General features: G+C 34.1%; 1 protein-coding gene across 3 annotated transcripts in view; it reads left to right on the top strand.

Annotated features, from left to right (window-relative positions):
* The window catches only part of LOC309660083 (uncharacterized protein), a gene marked incomplete at its 5' end in the record, with an annotated part of 664039 nt that overhangs the window by 617774 nt on the left and 24370 nt on the right, over window positions 1-21895 (top strand). For 2 of the 3 annotated variants that reach the window (XR_014263120.1, XM_082460619.1), the window contains one exon: window positions 159-1393. The exons of the other annotated variant lie outside the window; for it this stretch is intronic. Coding sequence is in view for 1 of the 2 variants with exons in the window: in XM_082460619.1 (XP_082316745.1) it covers window positions 159-203 (45 nt within the window). Of the gene's footprint in view, window positions 1-158; window positions 1394-21895 lie in introns of those variants that run through there. 3 annotated transcript variants of the gene reach the window in all.

Raw genomic sequence — 21895 nt, 5'->3', positions numbered from 1 at the left:
CCTAGGATCCCAGACAAATTTCTTTTAAGTTTGGTTTATTCCTTTGAATGATTTCTTAAAAATTGACCTTTCTGTTGAGACATTTTCTGGAACAGTAGGATATCTTATTGAAGCATGCCTGTTGAGAGTCTTTGAACGCCTTTTTTTTTTTCCCACAGCTGCACAAGTCTACTTCGGCTTTGGACCAGAAAAAAACAATGTGATATTATTTTTCCTCTTCTCTGGTATATTCAGTTTCCGTTCTCATGAATTATAATTTATGTGAAGTAAAGAAATGTAAGTGTATCTTTGAAATCAGGTGTTAATTTGTGTTCTCACTTTCAAAAACACTTTTTTTGTTTCTTTCTGTACAAATTATCAGTCAATTACATCCCTGTGGGTATAATGCACATATGACCGATTTCTTCAAGGATTTATATCTGGAATAAATACATGCTGCCCTCACAAACCTGCTTCTGAATTGGTAATAGATACAGTCAATGATTTGGTTAAAATAAAAAATTTCTTGGGAACATCATATACACTACCTGGCTGGCAGTTCTACTGAGGTTGAAGTGATGAATCTACGAAAATCTTCTAACTGGTTCAAATGCTTTGTTCAAAATGTAGGGCCTTAGAGGTCTTATTTTTTTTCATAAATTTTTCTTTTTTAAAAAATTGAAACAAGATTTCAAGTCAAGATTATTAAAATAAATATTGTGTGAGATATCTAACAGTGCAAATAAATTCGTAAGTCACTAGTAGAAGAGGACAGAGTAGCAGTGAAGGAAGTGATAAAAGCATGAAGAGTTATTCTAATGAAAAGCCATATGAGAAAAAATCCCAGGCCTGACACTCTTTTTACTCTAAGCTTTGTTACTGTCACCATCTCAATTCATTTTTAGTAACTTAAAATAGTTATGTCACTGTCAGTAACCTGTTATGCCACAGAAATGTTTCATCTCATTTTCTGTAGTAATTATTCTTAAGCCAAACAGAAATTATGTAAAAACTAAACAGGATCAATGCTAATAGCATTCTATAATATAATTCTCCTCCTATCATTCATTTCCTTCATTTTTTTACATACTACTACTGTTCTCCTTCCAAGATTATTACTGAGGCAATGTTTGATACTAATAATATTCATTATACATGGCTAATTATATGACTCTACACAATAGGAAATAAAATCCTGAGTCACCCAAAATTACAATGGCAGACATAAAACTTTAGAAATTATGTTTGGTTAAGATGAGTCATTCTAATATTATGAAATAATATTTTATATTTGTCAAGTGCTTGATAATTATCCAGTTATATATGTGTATTATGCATATAAATATGCTGTTTAATTGAAATGTTCAATAAATATTTATTGTACTGTTTGGTGATAGGCATATAATGATGGCTATGGACAGTCCTAACTCCCTGGATCTTGTGGTCTCCTTAGCCCTCCTCATGACACAGGCAGGAGTATTATTAACTGAAGTCCAGAAATCAAATAGCTTGCCCAGGCTTCAGAGCTAATAAGGATCTAAAGCATTCTTACTCCTAGCTCAGAGTTATATTAAATATACTTATATTCCTCAAATCACATTCCTTCAAAATAAATTCCACAAAGATAAGTTTTTATTGCTAAACCACATTAAAGACATTTTTGGCATTAAAGACATTTCATCTTCTTTGGATAAATTCAAAACACACATTAGCACATTAAACATTCTGAGAAGCAGTTCAGTAGAGATGCATTATTTAATTCACTGAGTCCCAAACTATTAACATCTCACTGTACATAGTTTTTGGACACAATACATCACACTTATGTTTTCAAGGGTTAGGCTTGTGATTGCATTTTCTTAGTCCATTAAGTAAGAGAATTGTCAAACCCATTTGCCTCCTTGCCTGGAAATCCCTTTGCCAGAGGAGCACTGATTGCCATCACGTGGCACCTCAGTATTGAATAAATCTCAGAGCAGTGAAGTATATAAACTATTGTGCATATATATCTTTGGAAAGGAAGAAAAAGACTTTACAAATTAGATTTAATATTATCAATATTTAATATTTTATAAGGAGTTCAGTCCTTCAGATATTGTATGATGACACAAAATTTTACAACCACACCATGAATACTCAACCTTCTAGAAAGGAATGCCTCAAACTAATTACATTTTGTTTTCTTCACCATTTGGGTCGATGGATGGGTAAGAAAAACCCATGTCTTACACAGTAGTGCTATAGTAAGGCGTTACCATACAAAACTTTTTTCCATAAATTCATCTCAATGTTGCTGTCATGCAATCTTTATAAAAGAACACAGTCTTGATAATTTATGTCACAGTTTTGCCTGGAGATGATAAGGCGCCATACCCAATGAGCTTTGCTGTAGCAAAGTTTAAGTGTAATGTAATATTTACTAGAATTATTAAACTGCATAATTTATTTTTTAAACCACTTTATTGAGGTATGATCAACATGTAAAAAGCTGTACATATTTAAGGTTTACAACTTGGTGGATTTGGAGATAAGTATACACCTGCGAAGCCATCACCACTATCAAGGCCATAAACATACCCATCATCTCCCAAAGTTTCCTCCCACCTCCTTTATTATTATTATTTTGTGTGTGTGTGTGTGTGTGATAAGAATACAACATAAGACCTACTCTCTTAGCAAATTTTAAGTATACAACACAGTACTGTTAGCTATAGGCACTAGGCTATTTAGTATGTCTCCAGGACACATTTATCTTGCATGACTGAAACTTTGTACCCCTTGATCATCACTTCCTCATTGTAGATGGGATTGTCTTCTTCATTTGTTTTCCAGATAGTTCGTTGTTTGTGTGTGTGGAAACACAACTGTTTTTTGCATGTTGATTTTGTATCCTGTAAATTTACTGAATTTGTTTATTAGTTTTAACAGCTTTGGGGTGCAGTCTTTAGAGTTTTCTATATATAAGATTATGTCATCTGCAAACAGAGACAATTTTATTTCTCCCTTTACAATTTGAATGCCTTTTATTTCTTGGAAACACAGCATACCACCAAAACTTGTGGGATGCAGCAAAAGCAGTTCTAAGAAGGAATTTTAGAGTGATAAATACCCACATTAAGATAAAAGAAAGATCTCAAATAAACAACCTAAGATTACACCTCAAGAAACTGGAAAAAGAACAAATAAAGCCCCAAGCGAGAAGAAGGAAGAAAATAATGAATGTTAGAGCAAAAATAAATGAAATAGAGACTAGAAAACAATAGAAAAAAATCAATGAAACTAAGAGTTGGTTTTTTGAAAAGATCAGTAAAATTGACAAACCTTTGTCAAAAAAGACTAAGAAGAAAAGAGAGAAAACTCAAATAAATAAAATTAGAAATGAAAAAGGAGATCTTACAACTGAAAATCACAGAAATACAAAGGACTATATGAGACTATTATGAACAATTATATGCCAACAAATTGGATAAGAAAAGGATGGATTAATTTCTAAAAACATACAACCTACCAAGACTGAATCATGAAGAAGTAGAAAATCCGAACAGACCAATAATAAGGAGATCGAATGAGTAATCAAACACCTCCTAACAACAACAACAAAAAGCCCAGGAACAGATCGCTTCAGTGGTGAATTCTTTGAAATATTTAAAGAAGAATTAACCCAATCCTCAAATTCTTCCAAAAAACCAAAGAGGAGGGAACACTTTCAAACTCATTTTACAAGGCCATCATTACCCTGATACCAAAGCCAGATAAGAACACTACAAGAAATAAAATTACAAAAAATAAAATTTCTATAAAGCTACCTTGAATGATGGTAGCCAAGCTATGGCCCGTGATCACACTTGATTCTTTAATGTTTTATGTATACATAACCTTTGAAAAAAAGCTTGAGGAAAAATCTAATCATTATCTGTTGGACTGATATTGTTATTGAATGTATTATTTATTTGAAATATGCTAAATTGTCAAACAGCATGAAATATTCATTTTATCCAGAAACATAGACAATTATGAGTAAACAATAGAAAGAAAGGCCCTAGAAGTCTTGAAAGCTCAGGATTGCAGAAAGTGTACTGACCAGAAGGAAAAAGACAAATCTGCTGCTGGCTAGGCATGCAATGTTAAGTGATTAATTTCCTTAACCATTTTAAACCCTGGTATCCTTATCTTTAAAGTGTGAATATTAATACAACTCCGCTTAACTCAGGAATACTATGAAGAAAAATTATGCTAACTGATGTAAGACATTTTGTAATCTAAAAATTATACTCTTAAGGTCATTCTGTTAAATAAGCAGAGGCAAGCAGTTTCACCAAATTACTCCATGAAAATTATTCTACCTCTTAAGAGTTGAAGAGCTAATGGAAAATTATTAATAGAAGGACTTATGTTAGGATAGGCTATGATATTCTGTGGTAGCCAAAACAAACAAAACAAAAACTATGGTTTAACACAATAGAAGTGTATTCATTGTTCATGCTATATATCTAACATAGATCAGCAGAGGCCTCTATGCCACATAATCACTCAGGGACTGACCTGATGGCCAGTATGACATCTCAAAAATATCTTCTGAAGTCTCAGCAGCAGGAAAGAGAGACTGGAGAATCGTAGGTGAGATTTTCACTGCCTGAGCTGCTCAATGATCCATTAACCCTTAATTGCATTGGGGCTAGGAAGCATAGGAGAGCAAATGGATTTTGTTAAGCATTACTGTTTCTACCATGGTACTTAGTTTATGTTAGTGAGAAAGAGAGAGAAGGGAGGAAGGTTTCTAATAACAGTCAAAACAGCATTGCAATTCTGTGAATCTTTGATTTGCCAATATCAGTTGAGTAGCCAACAATTCAATTTAATTCTGACACTCACTATCTGGAATTAGCACAGTCCCCACTACTTAAGGGCTTAAGCCTACAAGACTGCCCCCACTTCAGACACCAGACACAAATTCCAGGGCCCACTTGTAGGTCTCACCAACCAGCAATAAATAAATAAATAAGTAAATAAATAAATAAACTTAAGCCCCATCCTTAAGTTTGGTAATTTGCTAGAACAACTCACATAACTCAGGAAAACACTTTACTTATGTTCACTGGTATGTTATAAAGGATGCAACTCAGAAATAGCTAAATGGAAGAGATGCATTAGGCAACGTACAGGTGAGTAAGGTGGGTGCATGGAACTTCCATGTTCTCTGAAGGCACATTACCTTCCAAAGCACATCAATGTGTTACCAACCCCAAAATTCTCTGAACCCCGTGAGGTTTCATAATGTAGGCATGATTGAATAAATCATCCATCATTAGTGATTGAACTCAATCTCTAACCCCTTCCCTTTCCTGAAAGTTGTGAAGTGAGGCTGAAAGTTCCAAGTCTCTAATCATGCTTTGGTCTTTCTGGAGACCAGCCCAATCCTGAAGATATCCAGGAGCCCTAGTCATCAGTGACATTATTAGCATACAAAAGACACTCCTGTCACTCAGGAGATTTCAAGAATTTTAGGAGCTATGTGTCAGAAACCAGGAACAAAGACCAAATACATTTTTTTTTTATCATTCTGCACATTTTAAAACAAATAGAACTCACCCCATATATAAAAAATTAATTCAAAATGTATCAAAGACCTAACTATCAAAACTAACACTGTAAAACTCTTAGAAGAAAACCTAGGCATAGAAATTTTTGACTTTGGATTAGAAAATGGTTTCTTAAATATGATACCAAAAGCACAAGCATCAAAAGAAAAATATTGATAAATTGGATATCATCAAAAGTAAAAACTTTTGTGCTTTGAAGGACATTATCAAAGAAGTAAGATGACAATCCATAGAATAGGAGAAATTTTGCAAATCATATGTATGTTAAGGTACTCAACTATGATACACAAAGAATGCTTACAACTCAATAATAAAAAGATAACCAAAATTAAAAGTGAGCAAAGTGTCTAAATAGAGATTTTTCTAAAGAAGATACACTAACGGGCAATTAGCAAATGAAACGATACTCAACATCATTAGCCATCAAGAAAACACAAATCAAAACAAGATGAGCTATCACTTCACACTCACTAGGATGACTATAATCAAAAAGAAAATAATAACGATTGTTAGTGAGGATCTGAAGAAACTTTTATACATTGCTGGTGGGAAAAAAATGTAAAAAAAAAATGGTAGTTTGACAGTTCCTCCAAAGGTTAAACATAGTTACCATATAACCCAGTAATCCCACTCAGGTATATACCCAAAAGAAATGAAAACATATGTCCATACAAACACCTGTACATGAATGTTCATAAAAACATTATTTATAATTGCTAAAAAGTTTAAGGGACCCAAATGTCTATCAACTGATGCAAAAATAACATGGGATATATCCATACAATGGAATACTCTTAGGCTATAAAAAGAAATGGAGTACAGATACATGTTACAATATGGATGAACCTTGAAAACATGTTAACTGAAAGAAGCTCACTAAAGACCACATGGTTTATGATTCCATTTATATGGAATATCCAGAACAGGCAACTAGAAAGAGACTATAGATTAGTGGTTGCCTAGGGCTGGGACAGGGGAGAGGAGGAGTTGAGGGAAAATGGGGAGTGGATGTTAGTAGGTACAGGATATTTGTGGAATGAAGATAATGTTCTGAAATTGATTATGATGATGGTTGAACAACTGCGAATATACTAAAAACCATCAAATTGTACACTTTGATGAGTTGTATGGTAGATGAATATCTCAAATAAAGCTGTTTAAAAAATAGTAACCACAAGAGAGTAAAAAAAAAAAAAATCACTGGGAAAATTTGTGTTTGCTCTGAATGCTCTTCCATATTTTAGTATAGGGTGTTTTCAACACAAGCCCTATACAATTCTTTGTAGAGCATAATATAGATATTAAAAGAGAAATTTTTTCAACTAACAGTCTTCAATGTGATATAACAAATAAAATAAAACTTTCCTTTATATTTATTTTATATTAAAATTAAAAAGAAGGAAGTCTAGTTTTACAGAAATTTAATGTACAAATTGACATGTGTACTCTCACTTGTCTTTGGGGGGTCTGAGGGTCTCAGGCATCAATTGATGGCATTCAGGATATTTTAGAGGAAGAGAGTGGAAGTTCAGCAGCTCCATGGCACCTTTAGATTGATGCACCTTCTGTCCCCTAGAATAAATATTGCAAAATATTTATCTCTGTGTGGTTTAGATGATATCATCTTAAAGAATAAGTTTATCACTTGTCTTTTTTAACTGTCTCATTTGCAACCTCAAAAAGTAAACTAGATAACAGAATTTTGTAACTGATTTTCAAAAAAGTCTTTCAAGTGAATATCTTAATATGAGTTGGTGAACTAAAAGTCACATCCTGTGGTAGCATGGATGAAGGTGTGGATGGAAATCTAGAGAAGGAGAGAGGAGAGTGGGAGACACAGACCAAGAAATACATGATGGAGAGACAGAATGTGTATAGAGGCACAGCAATGAGTCAACAAATGTGGTTCAATTACCTATTACATAGAAATATAGTGTGAAAGTTTTGAGGATATAGAAAAGAACACAAATTCTCTGCAGTTATGGAATACATGGTTTGACATTGAGGTTTGGGGTTTCCAATAATTAAACTCATATCTGTAAGTAAATAATTGTAAATAGTTGATTAATGGAAGTATGAATTTACTTTCCCTAGATAAGTCAAGGCAGGCTTCAGACAATGGTGATTTTGGAGTTGGCTGTTGCTGGATGAGAAGGAGTTTTCTAGACTGAAAAAAGAATGAGGAAAAGGCCCTAAAAGCAGAAGGATTTACTGTATGCAAGTCTCAGAGGGAGAGAAGCGGTTATTTGGTGGATGTTTTCAGTGTAGCAAGTACTCATGATGTTTGATGGAATGGATAGAGATTCTGGGATGTTCCATATAGTCTGGATTATGAAACAGTTTACATTTCTCATACATTAAAAACCACAACAGGAATAATCTACCACAGTTGAGTAAATTGCCATATTCCACAAACTCCTTTAAATAAAACTGCTCTTTAGCCCTAGAAACATATTGTTTCAAGTTTTCACACTCTACATTGCCTACCCTTTACTTCTGAGTTCAGTAAAACATTCTGATTTTAGCTGTATCTTCTACAATATTTTCATTTGCAATTTTTAAAATATCAACTTGCATTCCAAATATTTCACATCCATTTAATTCCATCACTTGCTATTAAAAGCTGTCTGACCTTAGTAGGAGAAGTTCAGCTCTCAAAATAAAATGTGTTCTGTGAAGAAAAATCCATTTCTAAGACATATAACTACAACCTGTTTGTAAGCAGTATTTTCCCCATGGATAAAGAGGTTACTTTAGATAATTCCAATAATAGCTATTTTAAGGTAAATATTAATCTTAGAGGTTAAGCTGTTTTATAACCTAAAAATAAATGAGATATATAGAGAAGCAGCCTCAGCAACAACAATACACACACACACACACACACACACACACACACAACTTTCACTGCTCTAAAATTTTCCAAAGAAATTATTTAATTTACTTTGAAAAGTTCTTATTCTAGGCCAAATATCCTGATTATTTGTAGCTTGGGGAGGGAAGTGAGTGTCACAAATCATCATGATTATGAGCTTTAATATGTCTCGAAACAGGAAATTTGTCTAGGTCTCTGGCACCAAACATGATTTTGTAAGAAATATGTTGTCTGGATGTCATGACTTCGTAATCAATTTCAAATAATTGTAGTAGCAAATACAAGTTATAGAACTAACTCGGCCAGAAGGGTGAGGGATTCCCTGCCTTCACCAGTGTGCTTTGTCCTCCCAGCTGTCCTGCTTATGTCATTTGACTCAGGTCAAGTTCATAAGAACATCTTCTGGGACCATGGAGCTTGGCATTGAGAAATCTGTCATGCCTAGACAACTGATTCCCTCCCATGTCAGCATTTAACACTGAGAATACATCTGTGCCCCACAAAAAGCAGAGCAGATTTTTTATAAATATTTAATTATGATGCCAATACTTTGTCTCATTTGTATGAATACTTGAGATTGAATATTTGGATTACTCTTAAAGTACTGTGACCTATGAGTGACTTTGTTGTCTCATGGAAATGGAGCTAACTATACTAAATTTCTGGTAGAAAACCTCAGAGACTATATTAAAACCTGTAATCTATATTTCTGAATTTAACTTAGAACATGTTACAAGAAATTGATAACCTGTAAGTGAAGATAGAGTTTTTGAATAATCAATTGTTTTGCAAGAACCAAGATGAAATGGGGAGGTTTTGTTTTATTTTTACATATAAAAGATGAAAAACAAAAAGATCTTTACCATATTGAAATACAAAACATCTACATTTACGTCATGGGAGATTTCTATGAGACATTCAAGAGATGAAAATATAGTTGTTGAGAAAAACAAAAACACATTTAAGTTACTTTGTGGTTTAAGATGGGCTTATAACTGTAAGAGTGCTGTCTCAAGATAGTTGTATAGCAGCTATATCTTCTCCTTTGGACTTTACAGGGAGATGAAGAATGAAATATTTTATAATCTTCCAATTTTTATTGAGCACAACATGCCAAAATTATAATTATGGAGGAAACAGACATAAAAACAACAGCTAAGTAACAAATCAACAGTGTGGCTTTGAAAAGTACTGCCCAGAGCCTATGACTTCAACAGGGAAAAGCAGAGATGGGGTAGCATTTGAGATAAAAATGGTATAATATTTTATTACCTCTGTCTCCTCAGAAGCCCCTTATTGGAAATCCATTCAAAAGAGAATATGTAAAAAGCAGTAAAACTACAATCCTTTAAGAATGTTTTTAGCACTACCCAATAAAATTTCTACAAGTCCACAAAGCATTTTGTCTTATACAGAAATAAGATAATAAGCAAATGCTCTATGAAATTTATAGCATCAGGCAATTTACCTGAGTTATTCACTCAGTTAGGGAAGAGGAAAAGCAGGGTTTCTCTAGCAGGAGGAATTAAGAAGACAAATAAAATTCTGTGTGGAGTCTAGGAGATGGCTGTTATTTGAATAAGACTTTTCTCAATAGCTAAAAGCTTTATGGTGTACTGTACTATGAGTTGGAATATTTAGTCCTTGTCATCTATAATTGTTTTCATATTTGCATATGGATGGTTAAACATTATCTAGTTAAACACACTACCAATAGTTTAACAGGGCTAAAATGATGTCTTCGGTTTGTCAATTTAGTAACCACTGTTTAACTGGAATGAATTGCTCAATTGGCCCAATCCCTGAAACAATACAGAGGCTGTGTAGTGAAGGAGTAGAGTGGAGTAATGTACTTTACCTGAGTGGAGTGAAGTATGGTAGAGCAGAGTATAGGCATTTATTATAAACATGGGCAAAACCACCCCTACTATTTGTGAAGTCTGGGGCATGAGTGCAAATAAGGGCACACATACACTATATCTAAATATTTGAAAGTTATATTTGGTTTTTGTATGATTGGGTCTGTTGATTGACTAAGGATATCTGGGTAAGTATAAAGTAAACATATATAATTCATAATTTATTATAATTGTATCCCATAAATTTATTTGTGCCTTTCAGCAAAATCATGAATTATGCTATTATTACCAAGATTTTTACATGATTTGTGTTCTAATGACATCTAATGATGTAAAGAACTAAAATAATTACATTTAATTATATTCAGAGTTCATAATACTTGAGTTATTTTCATCAAGAAATATACATTGAAACAAATGTAAAAATTAAATTAAATTAATTAAATTGTCTTTCATACATGCCTCAGAAAGTTACATTTTCCTCTAAAACATTCAGTATTATCTACTAAAGTTATAGGCAAAACAAATTATACTGGACAAATATAATTTAAAATCTAGATTTTATATACAACTGAATTTTTAAACTTTTATACAGTCTATATTTTTAGTAACTTTGGCATATAATGTATAAAAATATTGAATTACTATGTCATACACCTTAAACTAATGTAATATTGTAAGTCAAATATACTTTGATTACAAAAATGAATTGAGTCCTACTAAATTATTTTATAAAAATAAAACCATTCATTATTCTAACATTCAGTAGCAATCCAGATGGCCACATAGAGAATAACTTTACATATCACATACAACTATTGCAAATATCATGCTCCTTCTTGAAAACCCCCATACTACAAATTGGAACACTGAAAAATGATATTTTTTTAGGTAAGAATTTGTTGCAATCATGCTATCTGAGAGAAGCGTTTGGCAATTTTTTGTCTTTTCCCTTCACCTACGTGTTTCAGCTGATCACATCCTTCCCGTACTTTGAGTCAGTGTCTGTCTTCTATGTCAGCAGCTCAGTCACTGACAATAATGGGTTTGGATATAGGATACAGAGCAAAAAATGTGCAGAAGCATTTTCCTGCAGCCTAAGCAGTATACAGTCAAGAGAGCAGGTGTTTTGGATTGTGGTAGTGCTGTTTCAGAAACAGAGGCATCCACATTTTCTTTAATAATTTTATTTTGTGTGTGTCTTTGTGACATTCGTCCTGCCAAAGCACTGGGCAAGGGCCACTGTTGCCCAGGCTGAAGGGTAACACTGACAATAGGATCTAGATTCAGACTGCCAGTACTTGAATTAGGGTTTCACCATTTACCATAGAGACATATCAGATTTTTCTTACATACCTTTGCAGATCCTTCCAGCCATACCTTCTACAGGGCCTTTGACTGCCATTCCATCCTAGCCATTGTTGCTGTAACAGTCTACACGTGGGCTTCAAATGGCTTCAGAGGGAAGCAAATCAACTCTACTTAGAGTCTCTCCCCTGCAGTGCCCTCCTCTGGTGCATTCCTGTTTATGAAAAGACCTACAGTGCCAGGGGATCCTGTGCTTGCCCCATCCAGAAATAAATGTGGGAAAAACATTTGACCAATGGGACACATGAACCCGTGAATAATTCTCCCCCTTCCTCTTCTTCAATGTATAGACAGTCCTGAGATGCATTCAATATAAAGCCTCTCAGAAGATGTCCTGAGAAACCCAGCCAATCAACTCAGTAATGCTACCTTATATTCTTATATTGATTCTCTCTTTCCAAGTCTCAGTCCCTTTTTCCTAATTCCTGTGTCCTTGGTTTTGCATTATCTAATAAAATTTTAGCACATAACTCTTTGCCTCAGACTGTGCTTTCAGAGGAACCCAGGCTAAGAAAATGTATGATATTAGGTAAATAAACTCCTCTGTGTCTCAATGTCCTGATATGAAAATGGGTAATAATAGTATTCATCTCTTGGGATAATTGCACTGCCCAAATGCAGCCACGATGAAAAACACTTAGAACATTTCCTGAAACACAGTAAGTAGAACCTGAGGCAAAATTTTATGTATTAATCACTTTTATATCTCCTTTTCCCAGTTGCAGAATTTTTTTTCAAATAGAAGCCAATGTTCTTGGTTCCATAACTATTTTCTTCATTCATATACAATGTTGAGCATAAATTTTAGGCTAGACACTATGCTATATACCAGAGATTTATATAAAAACATAATCCTTCTCTTAAGCTCATAGCCTTGTGTAAGAGGCAGAAAAAAAAGCAATAAATATACAGTAATAAATACTGACAGAGATAGTCACAACACTATGGAAATAGGAAGCAGTTACCTGAAATGAGAGGATTGAAAACTCATTTTAGATGAAACTATAGCTCAGCCAAATTTTGAAGGTCACACAGTAGTTAACTGGGATAAGTAAAGCACTGAGATTATTTCAGAGAGAAAGTGCACAACAAATGCACAAATATTCCAGAGACACAGAAAAGAAGAGTACTTTCAGGTATTACAAGCAGTTCTACATTTTTATATTTAAGCTCAGAGTGGGGAGAAGGAAAAGATAAAACTGAAAAGTAGCAAAGGCAACATCATGAAGAATTGTGTATACATGGTCCTAAGATGTTAGTTTTTATCTTAAAGACATTCAGGAGCCATAGAGGGAATTTAGGCAGAAGAGATACACTTTTAGAAAAAAATCCCTCTGTAATGGTAGAATGAAATGGAGGGGGCAACACAAGAGGTTGAATTCAGTATCTTGGACCAAAAAATTGACCTGAATCCAAGAAGTGGCAAAGATGGTAAAGATGGAAAGGAAGGAACTGATTAGAATTTTATTTTATTTTATTTAAAATTTTTATTTTATATTGGAACATAGTTGATTAACAATGTTGTGTTAGTTTCAGGTATACAGCAAAGTGATTCAGTTATACATATACATATATCCATTCTTTTTTCAGATTATTTTCCATGTAGATTATTACAGAATATTGAGCAGAATATACCTTGTGCTATACAGTAGGTCCTTGTTGGTTATCTATTTTAAATGTAAAGGAAAATGGGCACATAGGTAGACAAATATATGAGAGATAGATAATTACAAATAAATAGGTATAAATAAGTACTTTTCACAGGTATCACAGATATGATAGATGTTTATGTACACATAAATATATACAGATATGTATGGTGACTTACAGAGTGGTGGATTGAGACAAGAAAGAATTCCACACCATGCTCAGAAGTGGTAGAAGATGGTATCAATAATCAATTTAAGGGGTCTCAAGGGACGAGTCATTAAGGAAGAGAGTAGTACTTAAAAAAATACTATCAGGGACTTTGAAGAAGATTTATTATGTTGAAAATCTTCTTATAAACTTCAATATATAACTAAGTTAAATAAATGGCTAGCTGTTTAAGTTCTTTGACCTTATATATTCAGGCAAGAATATCGGAACAAATTTGCTTTGTTTTCATTACTCTTTTCTAATTTTCCACAAAGTCAGGAAAAAGAAACAACTTCAAAATGTTAATAAACAATTATCTGAATTACACAGGAAAAACAATAATAGGAGTTGACAGTTTCCATATATTTGGGGCCTTTAAAATATGTTAATGATAGACATCATAGATGGTAAGTATGTTACAATGGTTTAAAAAAATTTGAGGTAGATAATGTTCTGGTGGAAGCTACATAGATCCCTCAGGAAAGGACTCTTAGGAAGTGATATTTAAGCTGAAATCTGGAAGATGAAGAAGAACCAGCCCTGCAAAGGCAAGGGAATGTTGTACAGAGAGAATCATATTATATAGACTATTGAACTGAAATATCTCTAAAAACATACTGTTTTATGGAAATTATACCCTCCACAAGGAAATGCTTAGAAACAAAATGATTTCAGTAGCATGGCTTCTAGGAACTGAAGCCAAGTGCTCAAAAATAAAATTCAGCTTCTTAATCACATTCACAAATTGCATGCTTGGGCAAAAGACCAACTTAGAACTGGATCCCAGACTTTGGTTAATTATGAAAATGTCAGAGTTTCATAGACTATGGCAGGAAGTCACCCACGGAGTTCATTAGACTAGCTTGTGGTATCTATTAGGCTACTGAAATGCCTCAACAGTATGGAAAAACATGTTAAATATATATATAAAGACATATAATTTCATAGCCCAGAGTATATGCCATGGATTTCATTTAATCTGTATCGAAACCAGAGGACTATTATCAAATGAAAATAAAACTCTGTTCCCTGTATAAATTCCGACTTTTACATATGCAGTATAAAAAATTAAGTAAATTTATTACTGCCACAAGTTCATGGGAGCCAATTGAACTGGCTGTTTGAAAATGTGAAGTTTCAGCACTGCCATTTTCTTTGGCAGGGATGGGATCTGTTCTAAAATAAATACCAGTAAACAGTCTTCCCCATTAATTACATGTGTAACCACCAGCTGTTGGTCGAAATTAAGGTCTATTCTCTTTTAGTTTTCTATGCCCCATCCCACAATCAATGAAATAACTGGAAATAATTGAACAAAGATAACAGTAGTAAAACACATATAAGGAACTTATCAACATAACTCCAAAGAGCAGTACAGTATAACCTATACTCTTCTTTCTAACACCTATTCCACGTCTGGCTCCAGTTTCACCCAGCAACTATTGTCTTAACATGCACGTAATACAGTACCTAGCACATTGTGTTTGTGGAGTGGACTATTAAGATGAAAAACACACAATAGTAGCCCTCAAAGGACTTTCAATGTAATAATCTTCATTTGACGTTTTGGGGCCAGTTCTTATCAATTTACTAACAGTAGGCTACTCTTTTGAGGACTCATTAGTAGTCACAGACATACTTAGAAGCAAAGTGAGTATATTTACTTAGATACTGGTCAAGTGTCTGAAACATTGAAAATATCTGATTAAATTAATTAAGAAAGTTGAAGTTTGGAGGCGGGGTAGAAATTCATTATAAAGATAGGGGTAGTGAAAATTAATTAACCTGTGCCTTAGATTTTCCCAGTATGAGAGTCGGCTGTAATATACACTACTATGTATGCTGTAAAAAATAATTGATATTCACTCAAATATCCACCCCGCCCACCAAAACTAATTTAAAGTTTTTATGCATTTTAGTATTTTTTTCTCATTGTTACTTAAAACTGACTTTTATGGCCTAGAATAATTTATTTTTAATTTTATTGAAGTACAGTTGAATTACGATGTTGTGTTTAATTTCTGCTGTACAGCAAAGTGACTCAGTTATACATATATATTCTTTCTCATATTCTTTTCCATTATGGTTTATCACAGGATACTGAATATAGTTCCCTATGCTATACAGCAGGACCTTGTTGTTTATCCATCTTATATATAATAGTTTACATCTGCTAATCCCAGATTCCCAATCCTTCCCTCCCTCACCTCCTCCTTGGCAACCACAAGTCTGTTATCTCTATTTGTGAGTCTGTTTTTGTTTTGTAGATATGTTCATTTGTGTCATATTTTAGATTCCACATATAATTGATATCATATGGTATTTGTCTTTCACTTTCTGACTTACTTCGCTTAGTATGACAATCTCTAGGTCCATCCATGTTGCTGCAAATGGCATTATTTCATTCTTTTCAATGGCTAAGTAATATCCCATGGTATATATATATATATTTATATTTATTTATATATATATATATATATATATAAATATATATAAATATATATATATATACCACATCTTTTTTATCCATTCATCTGTCGATGGACATTTAGGTTGTTTCCATGTCTTGACTATTGTAAATAGTGTTGCGATGAACACAGGGGGTGCATGTATCTTTTTGTATTATAGTTTTGTCTGGATATATGCCCAGGAGTGGGATTGCTGGATCATATGGCAACTTTATTTTTAGTTTTTTGAGGAACATCCATATTGTTTTCCATAGTGGTTGCACCAATTTACATTCCTATCAACAGTGTAAGAGTGTTCCCTTTTCTTCACATGCTCTCTAGCATTTATCATTTATTATACTGTAAAAAAAGCTTGGTCTCCACACAAACATCCACCCCACCCACTAAAACTACTTTAAAATTTGTATGCATTTAGTATTTTTTCTTGTTGTTGCTTAAAAATGACTTCTATGACATATAATAATTTTAGATCAGATTCTCATTCCTAAACATTCCCAATCATCTTTATTTTTTATTTTTTAACATCTTTATTGGAGTATAATTGCTTTACAATGGTGTGTTAGTTTCTGCTTTATAACAAAATGAGTCAGTTATACATATACATATGTTCCCAATTCTCTTTCTTCTTGCGTCTCCCTCCCTCCCACCCTCCTGATCCCACCCCTCTAGGTGGTCACAAAGCACCAAGCTGATCTCCCTGTGCTATGCGGCAGCTTCCCACTAGATATCTATTTTATGTTTGGTAGTGTATATATGTCCATGCCACTCTCTCACTTTGTCCCAGCTTACCCTTCCCCCTACCCGTATCCTCAAGTCCATTCTCTGGTAGGTCTGCATCTTTATTCCCGTCTTGCCCCTAGGTTCTTCTGACCATTTTCTTTCTTTCTTTTTTTATTTTTTAGATTCCATATATATGTGTTAGCATATGGTATTTGTTTTTCTCTTTCTGACTTACTTCACTCTGTATGACAGACTCTAGGACCATCCACCTCACTACAAATAACTCAGTTTCATTTCTTTTTATGGCTGAGTAATATTCCATTGTATATATGTGCAACATCTTCTTTATCCATTCATCTGTTGATGCACACTTAGGTTGCTTCCATGTCCTGGCTATTGTAAATAGAGCTGCAATGAACATTTTGGTACATGACTCTTTTTGAATTATGGTTTTCTCAGGGTATATGCCCAGTAGTGGGATTGCTGGGTCATATGGTAGTTCTACTTTTAGTTTTTTAAGGAACTCCATACTGTTCTCCAAAGTGGCTGTATCAATTTACATTCCCACCAACAGTGCAAGAGCGTTCCCTTTTCTCCACACCCTCTCTACATTTATTGTTTGTAGATTTTTTGATGATGGCCATTCTGACCGGTGTGAGATAATATCTCATTGTAGTTTTGATTTGCATTTCTCTAATGATTAATGATGTTGAGCATTCTTTCATGTGTTTCTTGGCAATCTGTATATCTTCTTTGGAGAAATGTCTATTTAGGTCTTCTGCCCAGTTTTGGATTGGGTTGTTTGTTTTTTTGATATTGAACTGCATGAGCTGCTTGTAAATTTTGGAGATTAATCCTTTGTCAGTTGCTTCATTTGCAAATATTTTCTCCCATTCTGAGGGTTGTCTTTTCGTCTTGTTTATGATTTCCTTTGCTGTGCAAAAGCTTTTACGTTTCATTAGGTCCCATTTGTTTATTTTTGTTTTTATTTCCATTTCTCTGGAGGTGGGTCAAAAAGGATCTTGCTGTGATTTATGTCATAGAGTGTTCTACCTATGTTTTCCTCTAAAAATTTGATAGTGTCTGACCTTACATTTAGGTCTTTAATCCATTTTGAGTTTATTTTTGTGTAGGGTGTTAGGGAGTGTTCTAATTTCATTCTTTTAATTGTAGCTGTCCAGTTTTCCCAGCACCACTTATTGAAGAGGCTGTCTTTTCTCCACTGTATATTCTTGCATCCTTTATCAAAGATAAGGTGACCATATGTGCGTGGGTTTATCTCTGGGGTTTCTATCCTGTTCCATTGATGTATATATCTGTTTTTGTGCCAGTACCATACTGTCTTGATTACTGTAGCTTTGCAGTATAGTCTGAAGTCAGGGAGGCTGATTCCTCCAGCTCCGTTTTTCTTTCTCAAGTTTGCTTTGAGTATTCGGGGTCTTTTGTTTTTCCATACAAATTGTGAAATTTTTTGTTCTAGTTCTGTGAAAAATGCCAGTGGTAGTTTGATAGGGATTGCATTGAATCTGTAGATTGCTTGTGGTAGTAGAGTCATTTTCACAATGTTGATTCTTCCAATCCAAGAACATGGTATATCTCTCCATCTATTTGTATCATCTTTAATTTATTTAATCAGTGTCATAATTTTCTGCATACAGGTCTTTTGTCTCCTTAGGTAGGTTTATTCCTAGATATTTTATTCTTTGTGTTGCAATGGTAAATGGGAGTGTTTTCTTATTTTCACTTTCAGATTTTTCATCATTAGTGTATAGGAATGCAAGAGATTTCTGTGCATTAATTTTGTATCCTGCTACTTTACCAAATTCATTGATTAGCTCTAGTAGTTTTCTGGTAGCATCTTTAGGAGTCTCTCTATATAGTATCATGTCATCTGCAAACAGTGACAGCTTTACTTCTTCCTTTCCAATTTGGATTCCTTTTATTTCTTTTTCTTCTCTGATTGCTGTGGCTAAAACTTCCAAAACTATGTTGAATAATAGTGGTGAGAGTTGGCAACCTTGCCTTGTTCATGATCGTAGTGGAAATGGTTTCAGTTTTTCACCATTGAGGATGATATTGGCTGTGGGTTTGTCCTATATGGCCTTTATTATACTGAGGAAACTTCCCTCTATGCCTACTTTCAGGAGAGTTTTTATCATAGATGGGTTGAATTTTGTCGAAAGCTTTCTCTGCATCTATTGAGATGATCATATGGTTTTTCTCCTTCAATTTGTTAATATGGTGTATCACATTGATTGATTTGTGTATATTCAAGAATCCTTCCATTCCTGGGATAAACCCCACTTGATCATGGTGTATGATCCTTTTAATGTGCTGTTGGATTCTGTTTGCTAGTATTTTGTTGAGGATTTTTGCATCTATGTTCATCAGTGATATTGGCCTGTAGTTTTCTTTCTTTGTGACATCTTTGTCTGGTTTTGGTAGCAAGGTGATGGAGGCCTCGTAGAATGAGTTTGAGAGTGTTCCTCCCTCTGCTATATTTTGGAAGAGTTTGAGAAGGATAGGTGTTAGCTCTTCTCTAAATGTTTGATAGAATTCCCCTGTGAAGCCATCTGGTCCTGGGCTTTTGTTTGTTGGAAGGTTTTTAATCACAGTCTCAATTTCAGTGCTTGTGATTGGTGTGTTCATATTTTCTATTTCTTCGTGGTTCAGTCTCAGAAGGTTGTGCTTTTCTAAGAATGTGTCCATTTCTTCCAGGTTGTCCATTTTATTGGCATAAATTTGCTTGTAGTAATCTCTCATGATCCTTTGTATTTCTGCAGTGTCAATTGTTACTTCTCCTTTTTCATTTCTAATTCTATTGATTTGAGTCTTCTCCCTTTTTTTTCCTTGATGAGTCTGGTTAATGGTTTATCAATTTTGTTTATCTTCTCAAAGAAACAGCTTTTAGTTTTATTGATCTTTGCTATCATTTCCTTCATTTCTTTTTCATTTATTTCTGATTTGATCCTTAGGATTTCTTTCCTTCTGCTAACTTTGGGGTTTTTTGTTCTTCTTTCTCTAATTGCTTTAGGTGTAAGGTTAGGTTGTTTATTTGAGATGTTTCTTGTTTCTTAAGGTAGGATTGTATTGCTATAAACTTCCTTCTTCGAACTGCTTTTGCTGCATCCCATACGTTTTGGGTCGTCATGTTTTCATTGTCATTTGTTTTTAGGTATTTTTTGATTTCCTCTTTGATTTCTTCAGTGATCTCTTGGTTATTAAGTAGTGTATTGTTTAGCCTGCATGTGTTTGTAGTTTTTAAAGATTTTTTCCTGTAATTGATATCAAGTCTCACAGCGTTGTGGTCAGAAAAGATACTTGATAAGATTTCAATTTTCTTAAATTTACCAAGGTTTGATTTGTCACACAAGATATGATTTATTCTGGAGAATGTTCCGTGAGCACTTGAGAAGAATGTGTATTCTGTTGTTTTTGGATGGAATGTCCTATAAATATCAATTAAGTCCATCTTGTTTACTGTTTCATTTAAAGCTTGTGTTTCCTTATTTATTTTCATTTTGGATGATGTGTCCATTAGTGAAAGTGAGGTGTTAACGTCCCCTACTATGATTGTGTTACTGTCAATTTCCCCTTTTATGGCTGTTAGTATTTGCCTTATGTATTGAGGTGCTCCTATGTTGGCTGCATAAATATTTACAATTGTTATATCTTCTTCTTGGATCAATCCCTTGATCATTATGTAGTGTCCTTGTCTCTTGTGATAGTGTTTATTTTAAAGTCTATTTTTTCTGATATGAGAATTGCTACTCCAGCTTTCTTTTGATTTCAATTTGCATAGAATATCTTTTTCCATCCCCTCACTTTCACTCTGTATGTGTCCCTAGGTCTGAAGTGGGTCTCTTGTGGACAGCATATATACGGGTCTTGTTTTTGTATCCATGCAGCCAGTCTATGTCTTTTGGTTGGAGCCTTAAATCCATTTACATTTAAGGTAGTTATCGGTATGTATGTTCCTATTACAATTTACTTAATTGTTTTGGGTTTGTTATTGTAGGTGTTTTCCTTCTCTTGTGTTTCCTGCCTAGATAAGTTCCTTTAGCATTTGTTGTAGAGCTGGTTTGGTGGTGCTGAATTTTCTTAGCTTTTGCTTGTCTGTAAAGGTTGTAATTTCTCCATCAAATCTGAATGAGGTCCTTGCTGGGTAGAGTAATCTTGGTTGTAGGCTTTTCTCCTTCATCACTTTAAATATGTCCTGCTACTCCCTTCTGGCTTGCAGAGCTTCTGCTGAAAGATCAGCTGTTAACCTTATGGGGATTCCCTCGTGTTTTATTTGTTGTTTTTCCCTTGCAGCTTTTAATACTTTTGCTTTTTATTTAATTTTTGATAGTTTGATTAATATGTGTCTTGGCGTGTTTCTCCTTGGATTTTTCCTATATGGGACTCTCTGTGCTTCCTGGACTTGATTAACTCTTTCCTTTCCCATATTAGGGAAGTTTTCAACTATAATCTCTTCAAATATTTTCTCAGTCCCTTTTTTTTTCTCTTCTTCTTCTGGGACCCCTATAGTTCGAATGTTGGTGCATTTAATGTTGTCTCAGATGTCTCTGAGACTGTCCTCAGTTCTTTTTATTCTTTTTCTTTATTCTGCTCTGCAGTAGTTATTTCCACTATTTTATCTTCCAGGTCACTTATCCGTTCTTTTACCTCAGTTATTCTGCTGTTGTTCCCTTCTAGAGAATTTTTAATTTCATTTATTGTGTTGTTCATCACTGTTTGCTCTTTAGTTCTTCTACGTCCTTGTTAAACGTTTCTTGTATTTTCTCTATTCTATTTCCAAGATTTTGGATCATCTTTACTATCATTATTCTGAATTCTTTTTCAGGTAGACTGCCTATTTCCTCTTCATTTGTTTGGTCTGCTGGGTTTTTACCTTGCTCCTTCATCTGCTGTGTCTTTCTCTGTCTTCTCATTTTGCTTAACTTACTGTGTTTAGGGTCTCTTTTTCACAGGCTGCAGGTTCATAGTTCCTGTTGTTTTTGGTGTCTGTCCCCAGTGTCTAAGGTTGGTTCAGTGGATTGTGTAGGCTTCCTGGTGGAGGGGACTAGTACCTGTGTTCTGGTGGATGAGGCTGGATCTTGTCTTTCTGGTGGGCAGGTCCACGTCTGGTGGTGTGTTTTGGGGTGTCTGTGGCCTTATTATGATTTT

This window comes from Balaenoptera physalus, assembly GCF_965194825.1.
Source record: "Balaenoptera physalus genome assembly, chromosome: 4".
NCBI classification, from domain to species: domain Eukaryota; kingdom Metazoa; phylum Chordata; class Mammalia; order Artiodactyla; family Balaenopteridae; genus Balaenoptera; species Balaenoptera physalus.
The sequence above is the reverse complement of the archived record's forward strand: the minus strand, read 5'-3'. Positions and strand labels throughout refer to the sequence as shown.